Source organism: Balaenoptera physalus (genome assembly GCF_965194825.1).
Source record: "Balaenoptera physalus genome assembly, chromosome: 1".
Lineage (NCBI taxonomy): Eukaryota > Metazoa > Chordata > Mammalia > Artiodactyla > Balaenopteridae > Balaenoptera > Balaenoptera physalus.
In genome coordinates this window covers 78550260-78577070 of record NC_138882.1, presented here as the reverse complement: position 1 = coordinate 78577070, position 26811 = coordinate 78550260, and the positions used below count along the sequence as shown (strand labels likewise).

Genomic DNA, 26811 nt, shown 5'->3' with positions numbered 1-26811 from the left:
AGGGTTGCGTTCTTGAGTGTGGAAACGTTGGTGGGGTCGGAGCTGTCTGGTGTCGACTTCAAGATCCATTGAAAGACTGCGACTGGCAGTCATGACGCGTAAGGGCGGAATATTACGGGGGTCGGATTGCCCCGCGAACTTAGGGGAAGGTTCATGATCTGGGTTTGACCTTTGCTCTGAGCTTCCTGGTAACCCGGACGTTCCGTAAACTTGGGTCCGGAACAGAAAGTGCTGCTCAGATGCCCCCTCGGATTTCACTTTTTGAGCATTTGGTTTTTGAGCACCCACTTCCTGAAGGAAGTGTCGCCTGAGCTGAATACTGGACTGTTGGGAATTGGGGGTGGGGGGCTAGGTACCTTCTGGAGCTGCCAGCAGCCTGGTTTGGTTAAAAGAGAGGTAATAGATGAGTCCCGGAGGTTGGGAGGGGCCTGTTTACGCAAGGCCTTGTAAATTAGTTTATTTTATCCTAAGGGTAATGAATAGGTTTTGAAGAGTCTTAGCAGAGGTGTGAACAAATATATTTGCGTTTTAGAAAGATCACTGGTTGCAATGGGGAGAATGAATTGGAGGGCGTGAAGTTAGAGGCAAGAACAATTGGGAAGCTCTTACCCTGGTAAGAGACTACAGCGGTCTGTCCTCTAGAAGGGGGAGTGCAGATGGGGAAAAATTGATCGGAAATGGGTATGAGGCTGAGGGAGGAATCCAAGGTATTTCCCAGTGCTCTGGCTTGGGCAACTGGGGAATAATGCCATTTTCATTGTTGTTTTGGGTGGGGGAAGAGTGAGTTTTAGGTGCCTGTGGGATATCCATTAGACAATAGAATATTAGATAAGGTGGGTTGGGAGTCCAAAAGGAAAGTTTGGGGGGCGGGGGGGGGCGCCCTAGCGTGTGAAAATAGAAGGTTGTTGAAGCCATGGAAGTGACTAAGATGGCTTAGAAAGAGGAATTTGAGATGACATGAGGGAAGAGAGAGGAAAAGAGGACATTGAGAAGGAAAGGAAAGAAGAAACCAGGAGAGAAGTATCAAGGAAACTGGTCAGTGTCAAACATAACAGATCAGGTAAGATGTGGGCTAAAATGTGTCCATTGGATTTTGCAACAAGTCGTTTAGTAATTTTGGAGAAAGCTGTTTCAGAGATACAGTGGGGGTAGAAACAACATTGAGGTAAATTGAGTGACTGGAAAGGCACAGTGTGTAAAGACAATTTCTTCACGGTGTTGACGGTAGAAAGAGGCTAGCAGTAGGGTATAGCATAAGGGAGAATTACAAAGAAAGGGAAGGAGTTTTAGATATCTGTGGGACAGCCAGATGGAGATGTCCAAATGGCAGTTGAAGGTACAAATCTAACACATGGGAGAAAATTATATTAAATGGAAAAAAACCAAGTGCAGAAGAATACTTACATATTTGCACAAGTGTTAAAAAATTAACTATGAAGAGTGGGCCTGGGAGGGATGAAACTTATGCTTTTTTATTTTAGATTCATCTTTACTGTTTGTTTTACTGTGTACATAACATATATTACTTTTATAGAAAGCTGCTTTTTAAAAACTCCAATGATGTATAGGCCAGAATTTCGGGATCATGAACATGTCAGTGGTAGTTGAAGCCATAGATTTGGATAAGCTCCCCAGAGAACAGCAGGGGCTAAGAAGAGTGCCTTGGTGAATTCTAACATTTAAGGCCCAAGTAGGAGAGCCCTTGGAGAATCTTTGAAAAGGAACAAGCAGTGAGGAAGAAAAACACTGGATCCTAATTGTCACAGAATCAGAAGGAAGAGAGTGTTTCAAGAGGATGGAAGTTATTAAAAGTGTCAGATGGTCCCAGAAAGGCAGCTAACAAGAAAGGTTAAAAGCTAGCTCCAGACTCAGGTTTCCTGGGAACTTGGCATAAAGGTCAAATCCAGATCTTGAACCATCACCAAATATCACGTGGAATTCAACCCCCATGCTGTTCCATCCTTATATGTCATGGTTGCCAGTCCCAGTCTTTCAGTGGGTCTTGAAGTCAACACCAGCCAGTTCTGGCAGCACTAGTATTTCCACAGTCAAGAATGCTTCCTCTCCCATTCTTTACTATGGCCCTTAAGCTGCCAGCAAGAAAAACTTGTGTTGCCAGAAATGGTAAAGTTAAGGAATTGAAAGTAGGAGTAGGGACTTCCCTGGTCGTCCAGTGGTAAAGAATCTGCCTTCCAATGCAGGGGACAGGGGCTCGATCCCTGGTCGGGGAACTAAGATTCCCACATGCTGCGGGGCAGCTAAGCTTGCACGCCTCAACTAGAGAGCCCGCATGCTGCAAACTACAGAGCCCATGCGCTCTGGAGCCTGCGCGCCACAACTACAAAGAGAGAAAATGTGCATGCCACAACTAGAGAAGCCCGCGCGCACTGCAACGAAAGATCCCATATGCCGCAACGAAGACCTGACACAGCCAAAAAATAAAAACTAATAAAATTAATTAATTAATTTTTAAAAAAAAAGAAAGTAGGAGTATAAGTTGGAGTTGAGAAGGTCAAAAACTAGCTAGTGATCACGTGGATTTTCCTGAAACCACCCAGATAGGAAGAGTTGGTACAGAGAGGTTATTTAATAGGCACTGGAGTTCTCAGTAAGCATGAAGGATAAAGGGTACTAGAGCCAAATGGCATAAGCTTTAAAGAAGGAAGAGTTTTTACAAGAGGATGAGAGCACAATCATCTGAAAGTAGCAGTGGATTGCAAAGAGAAGGATGATACCCTGCCACCCTTTCCTACAGGAGTGGAAGAATGAACAACCTCTACTTTACACAGTTGAAGGGAAGAGATATCCATTAGAAAAAGCCAAAAATGTCTACCCCCACTTCACCACCACCCCATACTGGAACTCTGTTCTTTTGTAAACAGCCTCCCCTATATTCTCATTTTCTTCACAGATTACTCCCTAACTTTTTCTAGTGGACGAGTCATCAGGACAGAGGTAGCTAGCTGTGATATATGGAAGGGGGATTTACCCCACCCACATAAGCCCACAAAAGAGGCGGACACAGGCACTACTTCTTAAAATAGAATCATGTTCTCTCCCTACCCATATCCGGAAGTGGTTTGATACCTAGCAATCTTGACATCATGGTAGTAATTCCTTTCCATGAGCCCATCTCCTAAACTTAACCCAGCCCCATTTAGAGGATTAGAGAGGAGAGTCCATGCTGAGGACTGCCTTCTCTAATAGTATGGTGTCCTATCTGCTCATTGCAGCCTCTGGAGAAAAGATAGATTGCCTTCTTCTTCACTCAGAATGGAAAGCTAAAGGAAGGACTGGGATTTTTCTTCATTAGGCCTTCAAAGTAATTCCTCTTCCTCTATAGGACTCGAAGGACCTAATCCTTTTCCCTGGGGCCAAACGTTAACTAAATTTTACAAATTCCAGACATTGGAACAGTTGCCGGGCCAGCTGTTCCTAAGTTAGTGCATTCATGACTGCATTTGTAGGAAAGTTTTCTGTTTGGGGGTCCCCGGAAATTCACTCTTAAAACATGAAGCCTTTGGGAATTCCCTGGCAGTCCAGTGGTTAGGACTCCGTGCTTCCACTGCAGGGGGCACAGGTTTGATCCGTGGTCAGGGAACTAAGATCCCACATGCCACGCTGCGTGGCCAAAACAAAAGACAGACAAACAAAAAACATGAAGCCTTGAGATATAATAGGTGCTGAAGAGATCATAATGCCAATAAAGAGAGCTGAGCAGATTTCCTGAGGTGAAATGGGGTAAATACTAACTAAACCAAGGAGACGGGCACTCTCACGCCCAGCACTGAGAAAAAATATTTCAAACACTACGATTTTTTGTTAGTTGTAGCTAAGCAGCCGTTCCCCTGTGGCTTAAACTGTACATCATCTCTGCAGTTAAAGCAAAAACTTCACTTCTTGTCTGGTGTTCTTTTTCCACCCTCTCCTTACTTCAACTAAAAACTCGAGAAAACTCTCTCAGAAGATTGAGAACCCTATGTAGGATTCTCCTGTTCCTCCGCCTTTCACGTCCCTTCCTTTATATCAGTTCCTGTCTCTTCCTTGGAGCCCCAGCTGAGATAACATCCCTCCAGCTTTCAAAGACGGGCCCCTCCAACTGGACCCTCAATCCCATTCTTTTCTGCTTCTCAATACACTCTATTCCCACAGTTATCTCTTCCTTCACTAGAATCATTAAACTGACATCCTTCAGCTACCTTTCACATGCTCCCGTTTCCAGTATGTCCTGCACTTAATTCTCAATTCATTCTAATTTTCAGTGGTTAGAAACACCTTTTTTTTTTTCTTCTGTATTTAGAAAAATCTCTTTGTAACTTCCATTTATTGGTCCTATTTTTTTTCCCCCCTCTGGATCAACGCATCAGAGCTAAATGTCAGCCCTTCAGATAGCTACTATGTCCCTACTAAATATTTTTTTCCCAGTCAATGGTACTACCAATTCAAATTATAGTAGATCTCTTATCTTTTTTAATCTGAATACTCTATTGAGGCTGCTTGTCCCAGTCTATGCTGTTCCCCAGCTCTGCCAGAATTAAAATCTTTTTTTTTTTTTTTTTTTTTTAAACTTTGGGTTTATTTATTTTATTATTTATGGCTGTGTTGGGTCTTTGTTTCTGTGCGAGGGCTTTCTCCAGTTGCGGCAAGCGGGGGCCACTTTTCATCGCGGTGCGCGGGCCTCTCACTATCGCGGCCTCTTCTTGTTGCGGAGCACAAGCTCCAGACGCACAGGCTCAGTAGTTGTGGCTCACGGGCCCAGCTGCTCCGCGGCATGTGGGATCTTCCCAGACCAGGGCTCGAACCCGTGTGCCCTGCATTGGCAGGCAGATTCTCAACCACTGCGCCACCAGGGAAGCCCCAGAATTAAAATCTTTTTAAACCAGACATCCCTTAAAGAATTCTATACCCTGTTAGCAACCTATTGTCACAAGTATCCTCTTGACTCTTCCAGGCCCACTCTGATCCCTATGTCCCTGCCTGGGCTTTCCTCTTGAACTTTATCCTACAATGACTTGCTGACCTGACAGTTCTCTCTAGGTGTTGGTTTCCCATTAACTCCAAGCTGCTCTAGCTACTCATTTTCACCCAAGCATCGTACTTGCTCCTAATTTCAGTTGTACTTCAAACCTTGCTGTAAGCCCTTAGCTAGAATTCCAGTGTCTGCTGGCTCCTTAATAGAAGAGTAGGGACCACAATCAGTCACTGAATCCTAATGATCTGCTGTCCAAAATTCTCCTTAACCTTTTCCCTTCATTTGCCAGCTCTGACCCTCACTAATATGACTTTGGGCAAGTTCCTTCTCTGAGCTTGTTTTCTGATCTGTAAAAAGGGCAAATATAAAATAACATCCATGTCATAGGTCCCTGTTTTAATGATTATATTAAATAATATATGTGCAGTGTCAACACAGGGCCTAGCTCATTGTAAGCAGCGGATAAATGTTACCTAATATTTATATATAACAATTTTCACCAGGTTTCAGAAATTCAGGAGAGGTTCTTTGTTAATGCTCTCTGCTGCCCCCATGGGGATGATTTTTCCAAGTCATTGGTTATCCCACAGGCAGGCCATGACAAAAAACAGCCTTGTCTTACCAACCCCACCAGCTAATTAGAGAATTAATTCTCTTTGGTTGGTTGTTCAGTCAAATAAAAATGATTCTATATTCTAGCAAATTCACTGTCTTTTTCAAAGAACATATCAGGAAACTGTTACGTTTTCCTGAAGTCAAGATATACTGTCTCTATGATGTTCTAGTCTGTTAATCTAGTAACACTGACAAGGAAAGTCATTCAGTCATTTACTTAATAAATATACGTTAGGCATTTACTAATATCAAGTACTGTGATAGGCATATAGGATAGGATACACAGTGGTGAACAAAACAGACATGGTCCATGTCTTCATGGAGTTTACAGTTTACATGGGTAGACTGACACTAAGGAAAGAAAATAGCAAATATATCATTTTAAATTGAGATAGGTGCTATGAAGGAAAAGAACAGAATGCTGTGACAGAAAAATGAATGATCAGGGAAAGCTCTCTTTGAGGCGGTGACATGGAAGCTGAGACCCAAAGGACCCAAAGGAACCAGCCTTCTTGCAGAAAAGGGAGGAATATCGCAGGCTGAGAGGATACCTGCTAAAGGCCCAAAGACAAGGAAGAGCCAACACCTTGGGAGACTGAATCACATCGCCATGACCACTGTAGGCATCTGGGGGTCGCTGCTTCCTTTTCTATTCATAAAATACTCTTTAATAACTTCTACAGTTTTACTAAGAATCAATAATCTTAGTTTTTTAGTTTCCAGAATTCACCATCTAGAATTTCCCTCTTTGAAGATGTGGACATTTGCTATATTGTGTGTTCCTCAGATGACCTAGACAGAAAACAATTTCACTTACAAATATTTCTGATTTCTAGAATACCATGTGTCCAGGCCCTGAACTCATTTAAAATGCTAAGAATCCTGTTACCATTTTGACTAATCATTAATGAAGTTATAACTAACAAAAAGACTTTTCCTAACTCATTTTACCTCATTTCTTAATGTTTTCTTCCAAGTTTTAGCTATTTATAAACATTTTATATAGCTAAAATAATAATGTAATTATCATTATTGCAGATGATAGCTTATTTACATAGATATAATCATGAGAATCAACTTTAAAATTATTACATATAATAGAATTTAGTAAAGTGGTGGTTGGGAGGGGAAGTGACATGCAGAAATAAATATCCCTTATATATAAACAATAAGTTAAAGGTATAATCAAAAAAAGACCAAATAGGGCTTCCCTGATGGCGCAGTGGTTGGGAATCCGCCCGCCAATGCAGGGGACACGGGTTCAAGCCTTGGTCCGGGAGGATCCCACGTGCCGCGGAGCAGCTGGGCCCGTGCGCCACAACTGCTGAGCCTGTGCTCTGGAGCCCACGAGCCACAACTGCTGAGCCCACGCGCCACAACTACTGAAGCCTGTGCGCCTGGAGCGTGTGCTCCGCAGCAGGGGAGGCCACCGCAATGAGAAGCCTGTGCACCGCAACGAAGAGTAGCCCCCACTCGCCGCAACTGGAGAAAGCCCACGTGCAGCAAGGAAGACCCGACGCAGCCAATACATACATACATACATATATACATAAATAAATAAAATTTTAAAAATATATATTAAAAAAAAAAAGACCCAATAGTGACAAGTCAGATAAAATGCCTAGGAATAATTAACAAGAATGGGCAAGATCTGTATGAATGAAAAAAAAAATTTTTCCCCATGCCACATGGCTTGCAGGATCTTAGTTCCCTGACCAGGGATTGAACCTGTGCCCTTGGCAGTGAAAGCACAGAGCTCTAACCACTAGACCGCCAGGGAATTCCCAGTATGAATGAAATTTTAAAATGCTACCCATGGGCTTCCCTGGTGGTGCAGTGGTTAAGAATCCGCCTGCCAATGCAGGGGACATGGGTTCGAGCCCTGGGCCAGGAAGATCCCACATGCCATGGAGCAACTAAGCCCGTGCGCCACAACTACTGAGACTGTGTTCTAGAGCCCGCGAGCCACAACTACTGAAGCCCACGTGCCTAGAGCCCCCATGCTCTGCAACAAAAGAAGCCACCACAATGAGAAGCCTGCGCACCGCAACGAAGAGTAGCCCACGCTCTCAGCCACTAGAGAAAGCCCAGGCGCAGCAACGAAGACCCAATGCAGCAAAACTAAATAAATAAATGTATAAATAAATAAAATAAAACGCTACCCACATAAAAGAGAACTTGATCAAATGGAAAATAATATCATGTTCCTGGATAGACCCAAATATGTGAGGAAATTTTGTATTGATAAAGGTGTCACCTTAGATCAGTGGAAAGATTATACATACCCTTTAAAATTACTTCCACATGCATTAATAGCCGATCGTAATTAACATAAAATACTAGAAACTATCTAAAACGTAACGGTACAGGGACTTCCCTGGTGGTGCAGTGGTTAAGAATCCGCCTGCCCATGCAGGGGACATGGGTTCAAGCCCTGGTCCGGGAAGATCCCAAATGCCATGGAGCAACAAAGCCCGTGCGCCACAACTACTGAGCCCACGTGCCACAACTACTGAAGCCCGCGCACCTAGAGCACGTGCTCCACAACAAGAGAAGCCACCACAATGAGAAGCCTGCACACCACAACGAAGAGTAGCCCCTGCTCGCCACAACTAGAGAAAGCCCACACGCAGCAACGGAGACCCAATGCAGCCAAAAATTAATTAATTAATTAATTTTAAAAATTTTATTAAAAAAATAAAACATAATGGTTCAAAAACGTTGAAAGTAAAAGAATTGGAAAAGATATACTGTGCAAATATAAACCAAAAGGAAATTATATAATAACAGATACAGTAGACTTGAAAGCAAAAGCGTTACTAGAAATAAACAAGGGCACTTCATATGAACAAGTCCAATTTACCAGGAAGTTTTAAATTTGTATGCACTTAACTTCAAATTATATAGAGCAACAGAGCTACAAGGAAAAAAATACACAAATTCACTATCATAATAGGAGATTTAACATATGGCTGTCATCCATTGATAGAGGATACCTCTTTCAGAACCAGTAGACACCCCCCCAAAAAAAATTAGTAAGTATATAAAAAACTTAAATAACGTGAGCAGCAAATTTGATTCAACAAGCAGATACATAGTCACTGTACTCCAAAACTTTAAATTACAAATTATTTTCAAGCACACTTGGAACATTTTTAAAACTGACCATATTGTGCTATAAGGCAAATTTTAACAAATTTCAAAGTATTAAAATTATACAAAGTGTGTTTCTTGACTTGTAGTTAAGCTACAGATCAGTAACAAAAAAGTAACTAGAAGTTATGAAATACACTACTTCTAAGTAACCACCCAAAAAATCACAACTGGTGTTAGAAAATAATTTGAACTGAATGATAATAAAAATATTACATACCAAAACTTAGATGTGACTAAAGCTGTGCTTACAGGAAAATGTATAGTCTTAAGTGCACATATTAGGAAAAAAGAAAAGCTGAAAGTTCATAAACTTTGCATCCATTTCAAGAACCTATATAACACAAAGCAACTATACTCCAGTAAAAATTAATTTAAAAAAAAGAACCTATATAACAGTAAATTAAACCCAAAGAAAGTAGAAGAAAGAAAATGTTCACATAGAGATGTCTGGAAGGATGTATACTTAAAATGAGAGCAGTTTTTGTCTCTTGGGGTAGGATTTTGAATTAATTTTATTTTTCCATATTGCTTAAATAAGCTGGAACAAACAAAGCCATTTTCATTTTAAGAGAAAAAGTACTAGAGGAAAACATGGGATAATTTTTTTAAAAATAATATAGACTGTTGTGGTGACTCAACACCAGAAGTTATAAGCAAAAAAGACTGGTAGACTTGACCTCATGTATGAAAAATTTCCACATGGTTAAAAATACTATGAACAAAAGCAAAGACAGATGACAAACTGGGAAAAATATTTACAACTCATCACAAATGGCTAATCTCTTTAATACATATATTTTTAAAACTCATACAAATCAGTAAGAAAAAATGAATGACAATTACAAAGGAGCAAAGGATATAAGAATTTACAGAAAAGGAAATACAAACGGATCCTAAACCTATGAAAAGATATTCAGCCTTACTCATAATAAGAGAAATGGACATTAAAATTGTCTTGAGATTCCATTTCAATCATGAAATTGGCAAAAACAACTCTGTTGTTAACACTGATTTTTTTGGGGGGGGGGGCGCGGTGGGGAAATTTGTCATTTCATATATTGCTAATAGTAATACAAATTGGTTTAATCTTTCTAGAGGCAAATTGGCAATATTTAACAAAATTTAAAATACAAATCTTTTGAGGCAACAGTTCCATATCTAAGTATTTATTACATATGTACAAAATGATGAGTAGGCAAGGCTATTAACTGCAACACTGTTCGTAATAGCAAAAGACAACCTAAATAAACATCCTGAGGGTCTTGTTGAATAAATTATGGTAGATCCATACAATGGGATGCATCTACAAAAGAAGAAAGAGGGGGAGGGGGGAAGAATGAGGTAGTTTTGTATGTATTAATATAGAACAGCCTCCAAGATATATTATTCAGTGAAAAAAGCAATGTGCAGAAATGTAAATAGTATGCTATGATTTTTTTTTAATAATATATATATATATTTTTTAAAGACATTCACGTTCTTTTATTTATTTATTTATTTATTTATGACTGTGTTGAGTCTTCGTTTCTGTGCGAGGGCTTTCTCTAGTTGCGGCAAGTGGGGACCACTCTTCATCGCGGTGCGCGGGCCTCTCACCATCGCGGCCTCTCTTGTTGCGGAGCACAGGCTCCAGACGCGCAGGCTCAGTAATTGTGGCTCACGGGCCCAGTTGCTCCGTGGCATGTGGGATCTTCCCAGACCAGGGCTCGAACCCGTGTTCCCTGCATTGGCAGGCAGATTCTCAACCACTGCGCCACCAGGGAAGCCCTATGCTATGATTTTTATAAAATGTTTTAAAAGAATGTGTATGTGTGTACATATTGGTAAGTGCATAGAGTATATCTGGAAGGATATACAAAAAACTAGCTGGAGGGGAGAGGCCCCTGGGGAAGGGAACTAAATAGCCAAGGAAAGGGATAAGAGGGAGACAACGTTTCACTCTATATCCTTTTGTATCTTTTTAATTTTGAGCAGGTGTATGTATTACCTATTCAAAAGTAAATATTTTAAAACCACGTCTAGGGCTTCCCTTGTGGCGCAGTGGTTAAGAATCCACCTGCCAATGCAGGGGACATGGGTTCAAGCCCTGGTCCGGGAAGATCCCACATGCCTCGGAGCCACTAAGCCCGTGCACCACAACTACTAAGCCTGCACTCTAGAGCCCGTGAGCCACAACTACTGAAGCCCATGCGCCTAGAGCCTGTGCTCCGCAACAAGAGAAGCCACTGCAGTGAGAAGCTCACTGCAACGAAGAGTAGCCCTCACTCGCCACAACTAGAGAAAGCCTACGCGCATCAATGAAGACCCAATGCAGCCAAAAATAAAAATAAAATAAAATAAATTTATTTTTTTTAAAAAAACACATCTATGTACAATTTTGTGTTCTGATTTTACACTTATTTTATAAATATTTCTCTATAGCATATTCCATATAGTTAATATAACATTAACAGTTTCTAGGAGCTTTCTTCCCTCTTCTGTTATAAATAATGATCTAGATATTTTGTGTCATTAATATAATACTATTTTCCCTCATGCCTTCCTGCCTTACACATGTTCTTCTTTCTGCTTAGAATGCCATATTTACCCTGCTCTCTCCTTGCCCACACATTCAGCGTGCTCATCCTAAGAGTTCAGTTCAAATACTAACAGCCTTACCTGATTCTCTCAGGAATACTTACTCAGACAGTACTTTGTATACCTCCAGAATAGAGATTTTTGATTTTATGGTAATTGACTGCTTATTAGTTTTTCCTCCCCAAAGAATACATCTTTTCATCTTTGTTAACCAAATCCTCTGACACTCCCAGCCCTTGCCGAGATCTCACTAGCTAGTAGATTGCAGTTAAAGTCCATAGTTGTAAAATCTCTAGGGATGATACCAACACCTCAGAAGGTCCTGTGCACACATCAGCCCATTCCAGGGAGGGGGTTTGTTATCTCATTTATGTTCCTGCAGCTCTACTGTTTGTTCCTGCAGTCTCTCTTTGTGTTTTCAGAAACACTGGTTCATTACTGATAGCCGTCTTCCCTTTTAGGGCCATGAATAGCCCCTGCCACCACCTCTGTCCCCTCAGATCACTGGTGCTAATTTCACATTGGTCTGGAAATGGTAGAAAGCTGGTTAAGGATGTGATTTCTAGAGCCAGATTGTGCTTGGGCTTGAATTCCAATTCTAACATTTAGCGGCTGTGTGATATAGGGCTTTCTTTCATTGAACCTGACTGTTCCTCAGTTTCCTCAAATGTAAATGAGGCTAATGAAAGTAACTATCTTAAGGTTGTTGCCAGAATTAAAGGATCTAATTTTTAAAAACGTTTAGGACAGTGCCTAGCATACGGTAAGCATTGTATAAATGTTCGTTTTTATCATTCTCTTTACCAAGTTCTCTAAGTGTGAAACTAATTCCCCACAGCATAACAGAGATCAGGTTACAGTTTACAAGAATTCTTTGCTGAAGTCTCCAGAATAATTAAAGGCAATAACAAAGGAGAAAATTTTACAAAAGTGGCCACCCATCTACACTGATCCTCTATAGCAGCAGTCCCCAACCTTTTTGGCACCAGGGACTAGTTTCATGGAAGACGATTTTTCTACGGACCGGTTGGGGTTGGGGGGGGGGGTTCAGGCGGTAATGCGAGCGATGGGGAGCGGCAGATGAAGCTTTGCTCACTCTCTGCTCACCTCCTGCTGTGCGGCCCGGTTCCTAACAGTCTGCGGACCGGCACCGGTCCACGGCCCCAGGGAGTTGGGCACCCCTGCTCTATAGAGTGGTTCCCTCCCTGTAGTAGAACTAGAATTTCCCTCACCATTCTGAGTAATGTTCCAGAATATCAGAGTCCAGACTATCCCCTTAAAGACCAGAAGGAGGAAAAATTTTAATTCCTTTCCTAATCCAAGGTTTATTTCCCTAATACAATATTTATTTTTCCTTTTGTCCCAGGAGCTACCTTTCTCCATGATGACTGACAATGGGATTTTCAACTACTTTCAGAGGCTTCCTCATGTACTCAACAGTACTATCCCATCAAAACCGTGGTCTGATATTAGTGTATTTCCCAGAATTGAGTTTTCCAATCAATTCTGTCAGGTTCCTTTTTATAGCTGTTTTAGGACAATTTCCATGAGGGCAAGGACTCTGCCTGCCTTGTGCACTACTGTATTTCCAATGCCTGAATGTAGTAAGAACTCCATAAACACATGAACTGTGTATGAATGAGCACTTCCTTTGAAAAAAGATGAAGCTCAGGCCTACACACTCTTCTTTCAGTCTTCTCAACCTTAGCTTCTGACCTCTTGTGAGAATTACTTAAAGCAAGAATCAGCTAAATTGATCATTTAAAAAGAAACTTCTCTAAAATAAATACACTCTCCAGAGATGCAACTATGCTTACAATAGAGACAGCCTTCATGCAGTATGAACTCTGCTTTACAAAGTGGTCTAATAAGGTGAGTTTCAAAAAAAAAAAAGGTAAGATGCAGATTTAAGGCGACAGCTTGTCTGATGCTCACCTAACTCATCAAGATATTCCTTTATTTTAAAAATATTGATTGAGCACTTACTTTGTGCCAGGCATTACAGTATTATTGTATGAACAAGACTGACACACAGTCTCTACTGTGAGCTTACAGTCTTTCAAGACAATTAAACAATAAAGTGTGATGTGTTGTTACCATAGGGGAAGTATTCTAAGGCTAGAGGTCTTCTGCCTGCACTTGAACAAGAGCAGCTCTGCACTGATCATTTTTATACTTTGAGATTCCAAGTGAGATTTTATGTTGTTGTTGGTAACCTGGCTCCAGTATTACAAAAAGTTTGAAAATTACTGCCATATATATATACACATATATATATAAGTTTATTTATTTGTGACTGCATTGGGTCTTTGTTGCTGTGTGTGGGCTTTCTCTAGCTGAGGCGAGCGGAGGCTACTCTTCGTTGCAGTGCTTGGGCATCTCATTGCAGTGGCTTCTCTTGTTGCGGAGCACGGGCTCTAGGCACGTAGGCTTCAGTAGTTGTGGCACGCGGGCTCAGTAGTTGTGGCTCACAGGCTCTAGAGCGCAGGCTCAGTAGTTGTGGTGCATGGGCTCAGTAGCTGTGGCTCACGGGCTTAGTTGCTCCGCGGCATGTGGGTTCTTCCCGGACCAGGGCTTGAACCCGTGTCCCCTGCATTGGCAGGCAGATTCTTAACCACTGAGCCACGAGGGAAGCCCTGCCCTATATTTAATGTGAATTTCATCCTGAAAATCTATTATGTGAATGAATGAAGAGACACTGCATATATAGCTAAAATCACCCTATAAGCATTACTATCCTCCTTTCATAGGTGAGAAAATGCAGTTCACAGAGTAACTCTCCAAAGTCTTTCCCCCTCCCCCCAGTTTTATTGAGGAATAGTTGACAAATCTAATTGTATAAAGTGATGGTTTGATATACATCTACATATAAATCATATACATGTGATAGTTTTATATATATATATAGGAATGATTACCAAGATCAATATCCACATCCATCACTTCACATAGTTTACACATGTGTGGTTAAGAATGCTTAAGATCTACTCTCAGCAACTTTCAAACATACGATACCATTTTATTAATTATAGTCACCATGCTGTACATTAAATCCTCAGAATTTATTCTTTTTATAACTGAGAGTTCATATCCTTTGACCTACGTTTCCCCATTTCTCTCTCCCCCGTCTCTAAAGTCTTATGACAATTAAATTGCAAGCCTCATTCCAAATCTCTGCACTCTACCACACCACAGAGCCTACACCCTAAACGGAATAAATCTTTATTTCTCTAGGAGAAAGAACTTCAGTGAGGTATTACAAGCTTGCCTTACCCTTATCCAATATCCAATATTTCAAAGAAAGAAATATATAGCATGCAAATAAAAGACAAAAACCACATCATCATCTCAGTGAATAAAGAAAAAGCATTTGGGAAAAAAAATCCATATCCATTCATGATAAAAACCTTCAACACTAGGAAGAGAAGGGAACTTCCTTAACTTGATAAAGGGCATCCACGAAAAGCCTACAGGTAACATCATACTTAAGGAAGAGACAATGCTTTCCCCCCTAAAATCAGAACAAGACAAGGTTGTCTGCTCTCAACACTGTACTGGAGGTTTCAGCCATTAGAAATTAAAGTTGTAGATAGACTATAGAATTTGATGATTAATGGGATTTGATCCAAAATTACTGCCATGGGTTGGAACGATTAACACTGCAAACAAGATATGTAAGTTAAGGCCAAAAATAACGTGCTTAGGTTTAAAAACCAACTGGAAGATACAAATTTTGCAAAAGGATTACTGGGTACCTACTGTGTGCCTTGCACTAGAGATAAGAGACATGATTCCTTCCTAGATGAGTTCATTCCAGACCCAAAAATGCCTAGGCTACACTAAAGCAAGTCTTCCCGTGACCTCTAAACTCCTTTGGCATTTATTAAGAATTTTCTAATTCAATTGTGTTAACTGTTCAGGGTTGAGACTGTATATACTTTGATTCTCCACGGTTCCCAATAATTCTCAGGAGTTTACTACCCTCCTAATGGATCACTGCATTGGCCCCCCGCTATCTCAGCTGAACTACAAGGAAGTTAAGTTTATTCGAAGCCGAAACATGTGAATCGCGCGTTTTAGGATGACAGCGCCGGGAACAGCGCCTAGAACTGCCTGAAATTCTAACAACTCTTCAAGTGTCCGGAAGCGTTTTCTGAGATTACGTCTCTGAGCATGAGCGGAAGTCACCCTTTGAGCAATCTGCGGTTTAATTATATTCAGGACAGAGCCATCCGTTTCCATTCTTTTCTTCTCGTTGCACCCATAAGCAAGTGATCAGGTGACAAATTTCTCTTCGTTACTATAAAATAAAGATCGTATTCAAAGAAGTTTCAAGGCAGCCCAACTCCCCATCGTCCAGTAGTAAAGATGGAGGCGCCCTGAATGTAAACTACAGGTAATACCACTTCCGTGTTTCTCTTGCGCCCTAGTCCAAGATGGCGGATGAGGCCACCCGGCGTGTCGTGTCTGAGATCCCGGTGCTGAAGACCAATGCCGGACCTCGAGATCGGGAGTTGTGGGTGCAGAGACTCAAGGAGGAATATCAGTCTCTTATCCGGGTCAGTTGTGCTTCTACTGCCAACCGCGTCGCAAAGGGGTTGCGGGTAATCGGGTGTCCTTAGGAATAGGCTCCGTGTGGAAGCCGCTTCCGGTTTTAAAGTTTACGAATTCATAGATATTGGACGACTGCGGGGCTGGGGGACTTAGGGAGGCGCGGTGGGGAGGAGGTGCCTCCTTAGAGACTCAGGTTAGGAGCCACGGTGGGGCCAGACTTTATGACTGAAAGCAGCAGTTATTTGGGGGATATGCCGCCCCGGAGGATGACATGTCCTTCTGGCCCCAGGCGATTGCTCTCCTGGATGTAGGCGAGGTGGTCAAAAGGAATTCCTGGAACCCTAAGTCCCGGTCCGCGTCTCTCCGCTCCCTCTTTCACTTGTCCTGAGGGAGGAGTACACGTTAGAGCTAAAAATTCAAGTAGATATTAGTTGCAGAGAGACAAGGAGCTGAGCTCAGGGTTAGGAACGAGCCATCTTCTGAGCTAATCTCCCTTCTGTGGAAGGAGAAGAAAATTTGACTTTCTTGCGGTGGTCTCTGTTTCAAAGGCTAGCAGCTTTCCTGATGCATGTATTCATTCACTAAAAAAACATTTATTGTATACCAAGTACCTGGGAAGGGCATCCAAAGCCGAATAAAGTTGAGCCTACGGAGGTGGACAGAAACATATCATGATAATACATTATGTGGAGAAACAGGGAGAAGGAGTCTGAGAAATTGCTAAGATGTTTTGAAGCAGGAGGTGAGATACCGAAATCCAGCTTGGGTCTGGTCAGGGAAGGCTTCCTAGAAGAGGCAATGCTTGAGCTGAGGCTTAAAGGGTGAACATAAGTTAGCCTGATTAAACATGAAGGTAAGAGAATAACATTCAAGGCAAAAGGAACAGCATGAGCAGTCATAGAAGCTAGAAACACCATGACATATATGAAGAAACACAAGTAGATCACAGTTGTTAGAGCATCAAAGTGTGGCAGTGAGTGGTAGATAAGGCTTGACAAATAGATTTGAGCACTTGAATTTTATCTTGGAGGCATTGGGATACCTTTAAAGGATGTTAAGTGGAGGGGTAACACGATGAGATTTGGGTTTAGATCAATCACTGGCAGTAGAGAGGAAAATAGAATTGACAGGGGTAAGATTGAAGTTAGGAGGCTGTCATTAATCCAGGCAAAAGAAAGATGATGATCTAAACTTGGGAGTTATGGTGAAGATAGAGAGGAGAGGTAGATTTAAAGAATATTCAGAAGGTAAAATCAGCAGGACATTGTAAAAGATTGGTTTGTAGAGTAAAGGCGAAGGAGGGTCAAGGATGATTCCCAGGTTTTTGGCTTGGGTGACTGAATGCTAATGCTGCCAACTGAGATTGGTGAAGTGGAGAAACAAGTCTGAAGGACTAGAGGGAAACTTGGACTGCCAAGTTTGAGATACCTGTGGAATGAAGGTAGAAATTTCAATACACAGTTGGATAATGGAGTTGAAGCTTTGAGAAAAGCTCTAGATTAAAGATAAAGATTTAAAAGTCATCAGCATATGGGTGCTTAAGAGAGGAAGTAATCACACACTTTTCTTTTGAGGGAAGCGGGACTGCCCTTGACCTCAACACCCCCCTCAAAACCTCATTCTCTACTTTTAGTACGTGGAGAACAACAAGAATGCAGACAATGATTGGTTCCGACTGGAGTCCAACAAGGAAGGGACTCGGTAGGCAGACCCTCTTGGGAGGTGTGAGGGTGGGGATGTCACATAGCTTGTGCATTTTGGTGTCCCAGAGCCCACTGCCAGGCCTTTCCTGCCCCTTTCTGGTCTCCACTCCCACAACTCCAGAGTTCCCCAATTCCCAACCCACGAGTCTCCCAGGCTGGTCACCTAAGCCAAGAAGATGTCATCTGAGTATGAGAAGAATGGGGAAATTGCACTGAGGTTTGGTCTATGTTACAGGTGGTTTGGAAAATGCTGGTACATCCATGACCTCCTCAAATATGAGTTTGACATCGAGTTTGACGTGAGTATGATGGAGTGGGAATTATGGAGGTTAGTAGAACAGGAGGGATTAGGTGATTGTTAACAAGCTAACCTTTCTTGGAGGGACCAAAGATAACTCTTTAAATGGGAGGGAAAAGCTGAGGTTTGAAACAAGCATAGGTTATAGTTACTCATCTCCATGTCCAGAATCCTGGTGTGTGACTGCTGCTTGATGAGTTTATAGAACATTTCAGTTCAACCAAGAAATGTGTATATCTGATTAGACTAGTTCCTTTCTACTCTGATTCTGTTTTATTAAAGCTTTATAATTCTTCCAGATTCCTATCACATATCCCACTACTGCTCCAGAAATCGCAGTCCCTGAACTGGATGGAAAAACAGCAAAGATGTACAGGTAGGACTGAATAGCAGATGGGAAAAGGTCAAAGAAGGCCTTGGAGAAGAACTCTCTGAGGCAGGAGTTTTCCCAGAGTCTGCAGGCCTACAGAGACTCCAGGTCTCCCTCTGCCAAGCCTGGGCAAAGCACTTAGCTGACCTTGTTCTCAGTTCTGATCACCAGTAGTCTTCCTGTGCTCTCAAGAGCCTGCTGTGCTTTATGGTATACCTTGAATGTCAACACCTTCTGATCATCTTGTCCCTCTCATAGGGGTGGCAAAGTATGCCTGACTGATCACTTTAAGCCTTTGTGGGCCAGGAATGTGCCTAAGTTTGGACTAGCTCATCTCATGGCTCTGGGGGTAAGTTTGGAGTATTTGGTATATAAGGGGAGAAGGGGTTAGGTCCTGAGCGGTATAAGAAAAGTAACTGAGAGTAAACAAGGAATAACAGTGTTTTCCTTTGGGCGTGTTCTCCTAGAATATCTCTAGGAAGGAGCTTCTGATGGAATAAGAGGCATTGATTGGGTGGTAGTAATCTCACAGGGTCTCCCTTGTATTGCAGCTGGGTCCATGGCTGGCAGTGGAAATCCCCGATCTGATTCAGAAGGGAGTGATTCAGCATAAAGAGAAATGCAGCCAATGAAGGATCAATCCACTGAGGCAGGACAGAGGGATCTTCGATAGGCTACGTTCCTGTTTTCCTGTGCATCATTCTTTTTACTCATCTAACCACTTCCCTCCACACCCCTTCACCCATAATTGTTACTAAGTATCAATAGTTGCAGCGGACACTGCTGAAAAAAACAACGGTATTGCTACTGAATTTCTAAGTTGGGCTACACAGGAAGGAGAAAGACTAGGGCCTTGAAAAACCAAAAGGCAATTTATATCCCTTGTCCATGTGGAGCAGTGTGAGGTCCTGGAGGGATATGGGGTGACTGAAAGTGGGTACATAGTCTTTTTGGTTTCTGGAGATAACTCATCAATAAAAGCTGCTTCCTCCTGTGGCTTGTGGTTCTCATTGGTGGCTGTTAATAGAGGGTGAGCAGGCTTAGGGTCAGCAGGCTAAGATCCAAGGCACATGTACAACTATACTAGTTCGGGTGGGAAGGGGAAATGGAGGATGCTCTGGTCTGGAGCTGGGGAATGAAAGGAAATCCTGACTGCTCTCCCTGCTGCTGAGATCTGCTTTTGTCCTTTAGCAGGGAGCCTACTGCTTTGGCCTGCAAGATGCTTGACGACTGGTTTTGCAGGGCCAGTATGCCCTGCCCTCCAGGGATCTTCCCAACCCTATGTGGATACTTCACTGGTCTGTGGGCTGGACCCAGGCCCTGCATTCGCACCCCTGCTCCCTGGGAAGGATCCGTGCTGCAAGCCGGGGGGCTATACTACGATTGTCAGATCTATATCCTTTAGAGCCACGGGGTGGGGCGATGGGACTCTACTTTAGGGACTTGCTTTGGAGCGATGGTTTAAAGACAATTCTTGCCAAAGCTGGGAACTGGCGGTCCTAAAGTTGGCTGTGTTTCCATGGTGTCGGCGGCGGAGCCGAGGGGGCGGGTTCACGCAAGCGCCGAGGAAGACGGTGGGTGGAGTCTGAGTGTGGGTGCGCAGGCGCCCTGAAAGACAGTGAAGCCGGCGGCCGGTGGCCGGGCGGGACCAACAAAGATGGCGGCGGCCCCTGCGGTGGGAGAGATCTGGGCACTAGCTGCGGCTAAAGCTGCAGCCGGGCCCGCAGGGGCGCTGCACGAGGGTAGTAGGGGGTGGCCCTGAGCTGGGGCCTGGCCCCGGCTGGCCTCCCCCGCCGCCTCACCCGGGGACAGGTACGGTCCGGGGCGTTATGGCGTGGGGGTGCCGAGGGAAGACTGTTCCAGACCCGAGAGATCGCCCACCCCAAAGGCAGAGACGCTGGGGGCCCGGCAGGCCTGCGAGAACTGGGCTGGAGGGACCAGCATCCATGGATCGTGTAGAATATGCCGCTGGACCCCGTAGCCAATCAGCAGCCTCGGCCTTTCTGCCCTCGAGGGGGGCGGACCCGGTTGAAACCTCCTGTGGTGGGAGATGTGCAGAGATTAGGGGTCAGGGAGTTAGTTCGTCCTCCCTCCCCGCCACAGCCCCTGAGCCCCGACACCACTTTGGAGCTCAGAGGTGGGGGAGGGAGTGATTCGCAAGTAACCTTTTTAGTGTGCTTCATTTGCAGCCAGGAGGGGCAGGGGTTTGAGAATGGAATGCTGTCCTTGGGGCTGTTATACTTGCATCCACACAGCTATTTGACCAGAGGTCCCAAGTGACCCAGAGCACATCCCACTTGACTAGGCAGGTATGGGGGAACCTTCATGAGCACCTAGATTATAAAGACAGCCAAGATAGGAACTATCTATCATTGGCTCTCCAGTAAAGCAGTATTCTGTAGGAAGGGCGTGAGGAATGTAGAAAGAGTTAAAGCCCTGCCTGCTATCATTCATTCATTCATTTACTCAATGGCTACTAAGTGTTTACTTTGTACCAAACACTATACTAGGCACTGGGGATACAATGATTGATATGATAGACATGGTTCCTGCCCTCCATGCATGTAGCTAGTATGGCAGCCTAGGTTCCCACCTCCCTCCATATCCAAACGCTGATCGTCTCTTCTCCTCCCAGGTCCAGCCTGTGGTGTCCACAATGCCCCAGGCTTCTGAGCACCGCCTGGGACGGACCCGAGAGCCACCTCTTAATGTCCAGCACCGAGTGGGATCCAAGCTACCATTTGCTCCCAGGGCCCGGAGCAAGGAGCGCCGAAACCCAGCCCCTGGGCCGAACCCTATGTTACGACCTCTGCCTCCTAGGCCAGCTCCCCCTGAGGAACGGCTCAAGAAACTGGAGCTGGGACGGGGACGGACCTCAGGCCCTCGTCCCAGAGGCCCGCTTCGGGCAGATCATGGAGTTCCCCTGCCTGGCTCACCACCCCCAACTGTGGCTCTGCCTCTCCCATCAAGGACCAACCTAGCCCGTTCCAAGTCTGTGAGCAGTGGGGACTTGCGTCCAATGGGGATTGCCTTGGGAGGGCACCGCGGCACTGGAGAGCTAGGGGCTGCACTGAGCCGCTTGGCTCTCCGGCCTGAGCCACCCACTTTGAGACGTAGCACCTCTCTCCGCCGCCTTGGGGGCTTTCCTGGGCCACCCACCTTGCTCAGCATACGGACAGAGCCCCCTACTTCCCATGGCTCCTTCCACGTGATATCTGCCCGGCCCTCTGAACCTTTCTACTCCAATGACAAGATGGTGAGGACTTGCCAGCACACGCCTTCCATGCCCATGTTCCTCCATGACTCCAGCTTTCTTGCCATCATATGGCTTTCCTTTCCCCTTTTTGCCAAGTTCCTCTTTCACCCCTTCATTTCAGTGGTTTGGACTTACCTCTCCCTTATTTAAGTATCCTTAAGCCTCATAGACCCTTTCCAGGGTTGTCTGTGACTGCCCAGAATGGTGTGCCATTTCAGTCCCCAAGGAATAAACCATTTGGAATTCTTTGGGTCCCCAGGCCCTTACCTTCCCTTGCTGTACCTTCTCTCCTAGGATGCTGCCTAGGCCTAATTAATCTCTGGAGCTGAAGAGGGGCGGGCTCAGAACATCTGAGCTCATGTGGTTGCCCATTTCCCGAGCTAAGTGAGCTAGGCTGATTGCAGTTGGAGCCGTCAGGAGAGGGTGCAGGAAGGGGCCACGGGTGCAGGAGGGGGCCTTGGGGGTAGCAAGGTGGGGGTGGGGAGCAGCTGGGCAACCATGCCAGTGCTTGGGGAATTGCCCCAGGAGCTGCATCGCCGGCTAGCTGGGCAGAGGAGTAAGTGGGGAACAGGTGGGACAGCCATGGCTGAGTCCGTGGTACACTCAGCTGTGATAGGCTTACTGCTCATGGCCATTGAGGTAGGGAGACCCTAATACCCAGTGACGGAAAAAGTGTAGAGTTTGGGGGTGAAGGATGGGGTGGGGAAGGCAGTGGGCAGCATGCTGTCGAAAGGTTAAAGTGCCAGGTGGGATATATGGGAACGTGCTGACTGTACTGTGACCTTCCAGGCTCATCACACACTGCTTCTGGGCTCTGGTCATGTTGGCCTCCGAAACCTGGGGAACACGGTGAGAGCCATTCTCCTGTCTTTCCTAACAGGAATGTGAACTGGTGTTGGGGGCAGGCATGGGGAGGGAAACTTGGGGAAGGACAGCACTGCGGTTCTCCTAAGGCTTCCTAGGCACTGGTCTGGGGAGGTAATGGCACTGTCTTTACTGCTCCCCAGTGCTTCCTGAATGCTGTGCTACAGTGTTTGAGCAGCACTCGGCCTCTTCGGGACTTCTGTCTGCGAAGGGACTTCCGGCAAGAGGTGCCCGGAGGGGGCCGAGCCCAAGAGCTCACTGAAGGTGGGGCAACAACTCCTGCTCCCTTCTTTCAAGTCCTCTTTTCCCCAGACCCTTGTAGGTCCATCTGCCAGTGCCAGTGGCCCCAACCCTGAGAGCTGGCAGTTGTATCTGTTTTTCCCAGTGCCTGATTTCCTAGAGGTTGTTTTCCACCCTCTAAGCCTCCTCTTGCTTCCCTCTTCTACTCATTAACCGTTGTTTCCCTTCCCCACTCCCACCCTAATAGCCTTTGCAGATGTGATTGGTGCCCTGTGGCACCCTGACTCCTGCGAAGCTGTGAATCCTACTCGATTCCGAGCTGTCTTCCAGAAATACGTTCCTTCCTTCTCTGGATACAGGTGGGAGAGCTGGAGGGTATGGGATTTCTCTCTGGCCTTGTCTGGGGGTAGGGCCAAGCAGCATCATTCTGAGCCTTGAGACACTCTTCATCCAGGAAGTGGGGACAGATGTCTGGGCAGGGGTTAGTGACTGTGGACTAGGCAGGGGTCAGTTGCCCATGTTCTTTGTCTGACTGCAGCCAGCAGGATGCCCAAGAGTTTCTGAAGCTCCTCATGGAGCGGCTACACCTCGAAATCAACCGACGAGGCCGCCGGGCTCCGCCAGTCCTGGCCAATAGTCCAGCTCCCTCCCAACCCTGCCGTGGAGGGGCTCTGCTAGAAGAACCTGAGTTAAGGTAAGGTTGCCCCCCTCCTTCTTCTCCGCAGTAGTTTATCAGCAGCATTCATCCTTCACAGAAGTGAGCTAGTCAAGATTGAGGATGTAGGGTCCAAGGAAGTGCTTAGCTCAGAAAATGGTTTGAGAAGCAGTGCAGAAGTAGGAAGAAGGCAGGAGGAGGAGGGAGGCTGAGGGGCACAGATGGAGGCAGAAGATAGTGCTATGGCCGTCACTGTATTGACAGAGGAGGGGATAATTAATTTACAAGGTACCTAAGGGGTCTGAAGCCAGGTGGAGGAAGATGGCATGTTCTTCCCTTGTCAACATTGCTTTCTTTTCCTCTCACCTTGGATTTCCCCGGAAAGTCCTCTGAAGCGTTACTCCTTCGTCTCTTTCTTGAAATTTAGAGAAGGAGCCGGGGTATGGGTGGGGTACAGGGCTCTGTGGATCATTTCAGTGGTGTCGGGGGTGCCCAGTGTTCCTGCTGTCTCATGGGTGTTCCCCACTTCCCTTGATCTGTCCTAGCGACGACGACCGAGCCAACCTAATGTGGAAGCGGTACCTGGAGCGAGAGGACAGCAAGATTGTGGGTATGGAACGAGACAAAGTGATGGGGAAAGTTAGTGTGCAGGGGGTGCGGGCTTGGCAGAAAAAAATCCATCCTCTCCAGGGGTGTGGGAGTAAGGCTAGATGACGAAAATGTGGAGAAGTTGTGAGGGGTTTGTGAGGCGTGTCGGTGGTGGGAAAGGAAGGGTCAGGCAAACGGGTGGGAAGAGATGGGAATCCAAGAAAGCATCTCAGGCATCCCACAATGACTGTTTCTCCTGCCCCTTTGCTTCTATCTAGACCTGTTTGTGGGCCAGTTGAAAAGTTGTCTCAAGTGCCAGGCCTGTGGGTATCGCTCCACGACCTTCGAGGTTTTTTGTGACCTGTCCCTGCCCATCCCCAAGGTGGGATTCCAGAAGATTCCAGGGGTGGATGGGACATGGGTTCTGTGACCCAACCCTACCCACCCCCAGTGTGGGAGGGAACCCTGTGGGTCTCTGGAGCAGAAATGAAGCTTGGATTAATTGAGAAGAGTTGGAAAAGGAAATTCAGAACATGCTGACCCTTCACTCCCCTTTCCCCCCAGAAAGGATTTGCCGGGGGCAAGGTGTCTCTGCGGGATTGTTTCAGCCTTTTCACCAAGGAAGAAGAGCTAGAATCGGAGAATGCCCCAGTATGTGTGGGTTCACAAGGGATATAGTATGGGTGGGAGACCTGGGGGGGCTCCATATGGGTAAAAGGGGTTGCATGATGCCTTAGTATGAAGAATAACACTTATATGTCTGGGTTTGTGTAGGAGTTTCAGATATGTCCTGGGATTCCCAGGGCAAAGGGCAGTGGCCCAGAGGATACAGAAGTAATAGGGAGCATAGTAAATTTGTCTGTGAGTCAGGGTGTCAGAAAAGCCAACTGAGGTGAGGAGCACGTTAACCTTATAATATTATTTGACATTTACTCAGGTGTGTGACCAATGTCGGCAGAAAACACGAAGTACCAAAAAGTTGACAGTACAAAGATTCCCCCGAATCCTCGTGCTCCGTATCCTAATGTTCAAATTCTTATTTCTCCCATTCATTCTTTTTCCTCATTCCTCATGTTTGCAGAGGCTGGACATTTGGGAATTCAGTTTTCCTTAGGAAAAGCCTGCCACTCCACCTTTCCCTACCAAGCTCCCCATGTGTGTTCAGGGAGGGGAGTGGACAACATTCAATTCCTCAGCCCCCCTCAGAGGCACTCTGCCTCCCAAATTCTCCTTAACCAGAGCTTAGATCTTAATCGATTTTCCGCCTCCCGAGGCTCCATCAAGAAAAGTTCAGTAGGTGTAGACTTCCCGCTGCAGCGACTGAGCCTAGGGGACTTTGCCAGTGACAAAGCCGGTGAGTCTTGTAGGGAAGGTCCTGAGGAGCTCCCATGAAGGGGAGGGAGAGAGTGGGAGTGGGGCACAGCTCTGACTATAGATTTTGGTCATCTCTAACCCCGAAGGAAGCCCCGTATATCAGCTGTATGCCCTTTGCAACCACTCGGGCAGTGTCCACTATGGCCACTACACAGCCCTGTGCCGGTGCCAGACTGGTTGGCATGTCTACAATGACTCTCGGTGAGAATAGCCTCCTGTTCAACTCCTGCCCCATTCCCGCTGCAGCCCTGATACCCTTCCCTAATACGAAGCCCCAGGAGAGCACAGTGCCTGGTAAAAGGTGGGCGGTGGGTGGGTGTGTGTGTGGGTATGGGGGCGTCTTTCCTGATCACTACCGGGATGCTGTGAGGTTGATCGTGTGGGGAGGGGGGGAATATGCAGGAATGATCACACCTCCTTCCCCATGTCCCTTCTTCCTAGTGTCTCCCCTGTCAGTGAAAACCAGGTGGCATCCAGTGAGGGCTACGTGCTGTTCTACCAACTGATGCAGGAGCCACCCCGGTGCCTGTGACATCCCCTTTAAGCCCTGGCACCTGTGAAACCCTTTCAACACCCTCAAGCCCCCAGGCTCCCCATTTACCTCAGAGACGTCTATTTTTGTGTCTTTTTAATCGGGGAGGGGGGAGGGGGTGGTTTTACCTCCCATTATTTTTTTTATTAAAAAATATCCTTCCACCTGGAGGCTCCCGTCTCCCAGCCCCATGTACAGAGCTCCCCAGGCCCCTGCCCGTGTACAGCCCCCAGACCCTCTACAGTCTTTTTTTTTGTAAATAAATTTATTAAGAAAAAATGATGTCCTTATTTGTATTTGTGCTTAAGGGGGGGGGGGTGGAGATACAGAACTAGGCCGAATTGGAGTCTTCCTGGGACTCAGTTCCCTCTCTGAACAGATGGGGGCGCGCTCAAAGCCGTGGGGGTGGGAGTGGGGATAGAGGTGCCGGACCAGGACACATTGATGCCAAGGTTTGACCACGCAGTGATGGTTTACATTGGGAGGAAAAGGGAAGGCGAGCTTGAGACTCGTGAAGCTGTAGGGAAGCCTGGAGCTAGAGTGCAGGCACTGGGTAGACGGGTTTTGCCGGCGTAGGGGGCTGCCCCCTCGAGAGCGAGGTGCCCAAGGACCCCTGTTGATAAACACGGTACGTTGCCGGGCCGCCCTAACTCCCGTAGGTCCAGGCTGTTGCTAACATCAAGGAGCTGTTTATGGAGCCACCTCCCCACGGACCAGCCTCCAGTGTCCCTATCTACTCTCCCTATAACCAAAGCTCATGAGGCCCTCCCTCCAGGGTTCTCAGCCTTGCTGGGCCTGGGAAGCTCGAGCTGGGGAATGCTAACCAGCACGCAGCTCTCGCCGCTCCAGCCTTGAGGGGAAGTCAGTGATGGATATAGCTGCTCTCTCCAACCTGGCATCGAACCGGTTAACTAACCTCCAGCTCCACAGAGCAGCCTTCTACAGGGGCCAACCCTACGCCTTTGCGGGAGGAGGAGCCGCTGCCGGTTCAGTGTTTTCATTGGTGAGTGTGATCGGGGCCTTCCAGGACCCACCAATCCAGGAGCAGGAAGGTAAG

The 26811-nt window shown here is 45.7% G+C and overlaps 2 protein-coding genes across 13 annotated transcripts; both read left to right on the top strand.

Annotated features, from left to right (window-relative positions):
• The first annotated feature begins 237 nt into the window (after positions 1–237).
• Positions 238–19241, top strand: UFC1 (ubiquitin-fold modifier conjugating enzyme 1). Of its 5 annotated transcripts, none has more exons than XM_082413903.1 (7): positions 15431–15599; positions 15757–15879; positions 17508–17575; positions 17813–17876; positions 18175–18251; positions 18504–18594; positions 18797–19241. In XM_082413903.1, exons 2-7 carry the CDS (start codon positions 15757–15759, stop codon positions 18875–18877), a joined length of 504 nt encoding a protein of 167 aa, XP_082270029.1. In that variant the 5' UTR covers positions 15431–15599; the 3' UTR covers positions 18878–19241. The 5 variants fall into 5 exon arrangements, with proteins under 5 accessions (XP_082270031.1, XP_082270032.1, XP_082270030.1 ...); XM_082413902.1 differs by having other exon boundaries at positions 15432–15599; positions 15751–15879; XM_082413905.1 differs by lacking the exons at positions 15431–15599; positions 17508–17575 and adding an exon at positions 238–396 and having other exon boundaries at positions 15751–15879.
• A 100-nt stretch (positions 19242–19341) lies between these two features.
• On the top strand, positions 19342–26754 carry USP21 (ubiquitin specific peptidase 21). 8 transcript variants are annotated; one of them, XM_082470021.1, is made up of 13 exons: positions 19342–20057; positions 20881–21240; positions 22291–22350; positions 22509–22629; positions 22853–22964; positions 23144–23299; positions 23806–23870; positions 24127–24230; positions 24413–24499; positions 24786–24864; positions 25095–25202; positions 25309–25423; positions 25664–26754. In XM_082470021.1, exons 2-13 carry the CDS (start codon positions 20902–20904, stop codon positions 25752–25754), a joined length of 1437 nt encoding a protein of 478 aa, XP_082326147.1. In that variant the 5' UTR covers positions 19342–20057; positions 20881–20901; the 3' UTR covers positions 25755–26754. The 8 variants fall into 8 exon arrangements, 6 of the variants coding, with proteins under 6 accessions (XP_082326147.1, XP_082326142.1, XP_082326144.1 ...); XM_082470016.1 differs by having other exon boundaries at positions 20881–21501; XM_082470018.1 differs by having other exon boundaries at positions 19342–20550; positions 20881–21501.
• The last annotated feature ends 57 nt before the right edge of the window (positions 26755–26811 follow it).